This window comes from Pygoscelis adeliae, unplaced genomic scaffold (assembly GCF_000699105.1).
Source record: "Pygoscelis adeliae isolate BGI_AS28 unplaced genomic scaffold, ASM69910v1 Scaffold113, whole genome shotgun sequence".
In the NCBI taxonomy this organism is placed as follows: domain Eukaryota; kingdom Metazoa; phylum Chordata; class Aves; order Sphenisciformes; family Spheniscidae; genus Pygoscelis; species Pygoscelis adeliae.
Genome location: NW_008825108.1, coordinates 3404544 through 3410630, shown reverse-complemented (window position 1 = coordinate 3410630; position 6087 = coordinate 3404544). Strand labels below are relative to the sequence as shown.

Below are 6087 nucleotides of genomic sequence, written 5' to 3'. Positions count from 1 at the left end.
TTTTTTTTTTTTTTAATCAGAAAAAAAAAAGAGGTTTGTTTTTTTTTAAGATGTGGGCTGGTTATTTATGTAGTCAGGAAGAGGTCTCTGCTTCCAGTGTTGTGGTCTCGGAGCTGTTTTGACAGTTGGAGTACGGGGAGGTTTCATCTCTTCTCTCCCTCCTTTTCTCCCATCCTTCATTCACTTAACGCACAGACCTGGAATGCTGTAGGAAGAAGAGAAAGCGAATTTATGAGTTCTTTAATCCCAGACAGGCAGCTCTGTGGCAGTTACCTTCAAGAAAAGTTCACGCCCCAAAGGAGTGTTTAGTCTTACAGAGCCACTGACTCACTGAGCAGCGCGTGCGAGTGGCTGCGAGGGAGAAGGGGAGAGATGAAGGAAAAGTTTTGCTTCCTTGTGAAACTCGTAATATTATTGTTTTAAGACGTTTTTGAAATGATGACTGCTACTTTTGTTTAAAGTATTTGTTCTGGAATTGCTGAAGCTGGAGTCTACCAGACTGAGGTCAGGAGCATTTTCTTTGGCAGAAAGAAGATACTTTTATAGAAGCCATGCCTGTGCTTGGGGTTGCCTCCAAGCTAAGACAGCCAGCCGTAGGGTCAAAGCCTGTTCACACTGCCCTCCCGATACCCAATCTTGGCCCCGCCGGCTCGCAGCAGTACTCACCAAAGTCTTTGGAGCTTACTGGGGCGGAGAGCTCGATGCTTTCTTGTCAGCTTACGTTAAAATCAACCTGTGATTTTGGAGAGAGGAGAGCGCTTCAAGGAAAAACCCAGGAGATCGAAGATAGCAAGGTTAGTTGTAAACTTTACCTGCAGATCTCAATTCTCAGAAAATGTTGATTTGCTGAGACAAAAATCTGATTGAAACCTACTGCATGCAGAACTTGGGGGTAACTGGGTAAATAGACTTTTGCTGTCACCAGTGAACTCGCATAGCAGTCTTGGAAATTTGTTTTGCTCAGTGTTGCTGTTTGAATAAATATTCTGTTTTTAAATGTTAATGTTAAAAGCTTCACAGATGCATTTTGATAAGCATCAGTAGAAGCATAAGTAGAGAAAAATCGTTCCGGCACCCAGTAAGCAGAGCAATGACATGACAGTACTTTAAAAAAAAAAAATCTTGGCTGCTTCATGGTATATTATGAAGTTTAAAAAGAGCTCTCACACCCACACCTATTCCCACAGGGAGGCTCTTTTAAAATAAAAACAAGTAATTGATTTTCTTTTCACTTTTCAAATGATCTGGTTACTCTTGCTGCAGTGAACCAGAAAAACAGCTTCTCAGTGAAAAGTACCTGTGTTTTTCTCTTCTGCAAAATAGCTTCTTCCTAGCCCCTATCTAGCTCTGATTCATTGTGATTTAAAAAAAAAGTTTGTCTGAAGTAGGATGCCACAATGTTTTTTAGACTGCTCAAGGTTTTTTCTTTTGTAAGGGGGTTCTTTTTGAGTCTTAAATAACAGTTAAAAAACTTCTGCTTGATTTTCTACTAGTCTTTCTGCTGTAGTTGAAAATATATTTCATGCTTTGAACGTGAGTATTGAGTCCCTTCTTGTCAGTAGTATATATTCCTGTAGATCTTTCAGTCAGTACATTACAGCTCTGTGTGTGGTTTAACAGCTTCAGCAAGCAGTGTTATGTGAGGTTACTTTCCCTTGCTTTTCTAGTACTTTTGGTTTGTGGAACTGATTACCACACTGGGATTAAACATATACTTGTAGTTGCTTCTTATTTAGTTTGAGGACACTTGAGTGTCATCAGAGTTGTTAAAGTGGCAAGATACACATAATATATGTACTTGGTTTTCCTTTGTTTTTAGTTACTGGGTTAATTCAGTATTAGTGAAGAAAGTTGGTTTTGTGGTTAAAGCATAGGGTTGGGATTCTGAACATTTGGTTTCCTTTTTAATCCCTGCCACATATTTCCCCATGAGATTTTGGTCATGTCACTTAATTTTTCCCTTGGAGTTTTTTGTATCACCTCTCCCTGCCTTCCAAAGATGATGCATTGGTGGTCTCAGACATGCTATATAGAAATATGAAGAAGGAGCAGACTGTTCATCTCTTGATTACCAGAAGTGATGAACAGCCCTTTTCTATGACATGAGTGTGACATGAAGATAATAATACAACTTTTCAACACAATGCAATTCCTGCTTGCTTACTTATTTTTAGTAGAAAATATTCTTTATGTTTCCTCTTCAATGTTGTTCTTTAATGAATATTGCATGAAAAGTAAATTAGATTTGCAAATACTATTTCCAGAAAAAAAGAATGCAGTTACGTTGCCTACGGAGAGATGTTTCTTGATTCTTTAAAAAAGTGTGAAGAAAGATATAAAGCATCTTGCCTTCAGTGTTTAAAACACTTGGGAACTATTAGTGATTAGCATGAGACCTAATGGGAATCATATCCTTTCAAGGCATCTCGTCCTGAGCACTGCTGAAGTGCTAGTGAGTAAAGTAACAGGCTAGATGGACCCAAACTGTGATCCCAGTTTGCCATTTCATGTTTCATGGGTTTGACAATACTTGTAATCTTAGAGGTTGTTTTTTAAAGAAAAAATACACAAAACAAAGCAACCTCCAAAACCCAACCTGCCAGCCATTAGATCTCTCTTTCTGTTCTCTCTCAATGGAGGCAGCTGGGCACTTTTAAAAGATGACCCTTAAAGAGTAAGGCCAGTTTGTGCATGTGATGGTCTGAAAACCTCCCCTGGCCACCTGGATTTATAGAAGTGCTGAGCATTCAAGAAGTTACTGATTTCTGCAGCCTTTCTGTATTCCCTCCTTACAAGTCCAACATTCCCAGTAAAGCTTAGTGGAAGCCCTTTGCCCAACTTCTTCCAGGCACATGTCTTTGAAGGATGCTCTTTTATTCATCTTTTAAGCAAGTTTCATGAAAAATTCAAAGTATCAGCCTAAAAGTATTGAATGCTATTTTTCTTCATCAGTGATGGAGATCCATGCCACCCTGTTTCCCAGTGCCTGGTAGCCTCAGCAGTATGTCCAGGTTATCTAAGCAGTAGTTATAGGCACAAATTTGGGGGACTTGCTAGGGTTAATATCTCTTCAGGTTTCCTGAGCAGATGCAAGTTCTGCATTACAGATTGTGTTGTCCCGAAGCTTGACCATTTGTGAGTGCTGTTTCCAATAGACCTTTGGTTGATTTCTTTGGTTAGTAAACATATTAATCAAACATGTGGTATTCCTACGTGGCTCTGTGGTATACAATGCTGTACATTGGGAATGTTTCATTATAACAGTGATCAGATAAAAGGTCTTTCAATCAAAATGTAATGAATACCTAGTCTGAGTTTCCAACTGAGAGTAAAATCTGCCTATATATCTGCCTTATGTTATATCATTGGATATAAGGCAGCACTGATTTTTGAGAGAAAAATGATGGATATCTATCTGCAAAAGACAATGGAACATATGAATTAATCATCTGGTTAACTTTTGCCCTTGACTGCTGGATTGCAGCCTTTAGCATTGCTTTCTTCGGTATTTTACATATACTGCACTGTGGGTCACCAGCTTTCTCATCCTGTCTGGAAGGCACTTAGATTGACACATGTAGTCACTGTGACATATCCTGTTGCTCTCTAGAAGTGCTAAGGATTCCAAGATAAATTTGCATTATACATGTCAATACAGTGGGTCATTGCCACCCAGCTGTTTCCTGTATGGCCTTCAGTCTCACCACACCTGATTGTTCAAGACTTTTGACACTTGTGTTGGCTTTCTCACACAATTACCTTGCCAAGGCTGGTCAGGAATACAGCTGCAAACATCAGTTCTCTTTTCCCTAGGCATCTCTCCCACCTCACATGATTTTGCTGCACTTGCACATGTAGTCTTGGTTGTTTCCTTTTTTTGTGGACATGATGCAGTTTGAAGTTTAATAAAAGTGATATTATTTTAGTAAAAACTGTGGTAGAAAAAGTTCGAGGTGATTATGTTCAACTTTTTTCTTAACTGGATAGAACATAGTTAAGCCTAGGAAAGCAAATAATAAGTTGCTAATGATTTAAATTATTCTGTGTGTAGTTTATTCAACTACACTTTTGTTCAAAATTTTCATAATTTGTGCTTTGGTACCTAAGTCACATACAGGACCATCTGCTTTCTTGCTAAACCCACTAATGTTTAAACTGACTGCATGAACACTTATGAACTGAATAGTCATGCAAAATATTTGAACGCAAGCATTCAGAGCACATTCTTTTTCCCTGAGTATCATATAGACAAAAGTTTATTCCTATATATGTACACAGGAAAGGAATCCAGCTGCTGGATTCATGAGGTGAAATGCTGGCTCTCTTTGAAGCAGATGGAGTTTTGCTGTTCAGTTGGACCATAGAGTGTTTTTATGCAAACCCACATCTGAAAACACCAATATTTTTGTAATATTTTTCTAACTGTGGGTACAGTATTATTTATACTTCTGTGCCACCACTTGCATACTGCTTGCTAAATTAATGAGACCAAAATTATCAGGTCATGCTAGGCTGCCTTGTGATACTGTTCTAGTTGTAGAATGGGCTATTAAACAGTAACAAAATGAAAAAATACCAAGCGATATTGTAGAAAGGTAAATGAAGCAATGGCTTAAAACTAAAGGAACGAAGAAAGAGTCTCTTTGCAAAACCAACTTATTTTGGTCACTAAATGATAACTCTGCACTATATTGACCTGTAGCAAAATGCCAATGGCAATAGCGTTTTACTCCAGGTCACCGTGATTGATTTCAGCTGCCCTCACACATTTGATGGTGCAGTCGCAAGGGCACTGCCGCAAATCCTCTCTGGCACAAAGCTGAGCAGCTGCTGGGAGTCAGCACCCCTGCTAGGCACACTGGTCTTCTGGCCTGGCTTCCCGGGGCTGCTCCTTGCAGTGCTCTGCTTTATGCTCCCAGGGTTTTCCTCCCATCGTCGAACTTTCGTCTTTCAAGGAGGAATGCACCATCATTTATGCTTGCAAACTGAATTTTCTCTGAGCTGAATCTGATATATTAATTGTAGTGTTTTGGTTATATGACTTGGATGATAAGATTCTAGTCTTCTTTCCTGAGTTAATTCATTCCTTTACTGTCATATTATCCTATTTCTTTTTTTTTTCTTCGTGTTTTCAGTTTCTCTTTGTCCATGCTATCTGTCTGCTGCTGTCTGCTTTATCTGCTTCTTCCTTCCTGTTGGCAGACATCTTTACAGGCTTCTGCATATGACTTATTTTTCTCTGTATCCACTAATCGAGTCTTCCTGTCATGACTGCAACATTTTTCATACCACTTTTCATTATTGGAAAGTGCTAGTCAGGCTCTACAACTGATCCAGTACACATATGGAAACCTAAAACTTTTCTAGATACTTCAGTTTTGGGGGTTTATATTAAGATTCTTGTAGTATGGAGATACTGGTATGCAGAGGATGCATGGACAGTAATTTGTGATCTCCCTTAGAGGCGTCCAGCCCCACCAAGTTCATCATTAATCAGTCTAACTTTAAGACAGGAAGATCTCAGGGGAACTCAGGAGACAGATCTGCTTCAAGGCCTTTTGGAAGAAATGACAAAGAATATTATGTGTCCACCTGAGGAAAGAGACGCGACGGGCTTCTTTTGTAGAGCACACAAATCTGAGCAGTAAGGCTGGGGAAGCAGTCTGTAAATCAGCAGAACGGAGAAGAATAGATGTGTTCTACCTGGGGAGCATGGCCAACAAAGAATGGGGTCTGAAACATTTAGTTGTACCAAGTACATCATTAAAGTAATCTAAAATGAATGTCAGTGTCGCAAAACAAAGCTAAATACTTTGATGTGATTAGGCAAAAACACATACTGCTGCTATTAAAGTGACTCTTGAGGTCCATTTCATTTAGTATCACATTATTGCATCTCAGTCTTGGTCTGAGGGCTTCTAGCATCACTCAGCCAGCCCTGTTGCAGTAGGACATTGGAATGAGCATGGAAACCTCCCATTTTTTCCTCATCAATTGTCAGCAGTTTGTCGGTGATGTGGTAACTCCTGCCCGTCGCCAGACACCAGACTTGGAGGACGACGGGGCTCCTCTATCCAAACAGATCTC

The 6087-nt window shown here is 39.6% G+C and overlaps 1 protein-coding gene across 1 annotated transcript in view; it reads left to right on the top strand.

Moving 5' to 3' along the window:
- Nucleotides 1-349: 349 nt before the first annotated feature.
- Nucleotides 350-6087, top strand: part of NAV3 (neuron navigator 3) — a 280691-nt gene continuing 274953 nt past the window's right edge. Inside the window, exon 1 of the mRNA XM_009327527.1 lies at nt 350-794. Coding sequence (XP_009325802.1) covers nt 552-794 — 243 coding nt within the window. The 5' untranslated portion in view covers nt 350-551. The remainder of the gene's footprint in view (nt 795-6087) is intronic.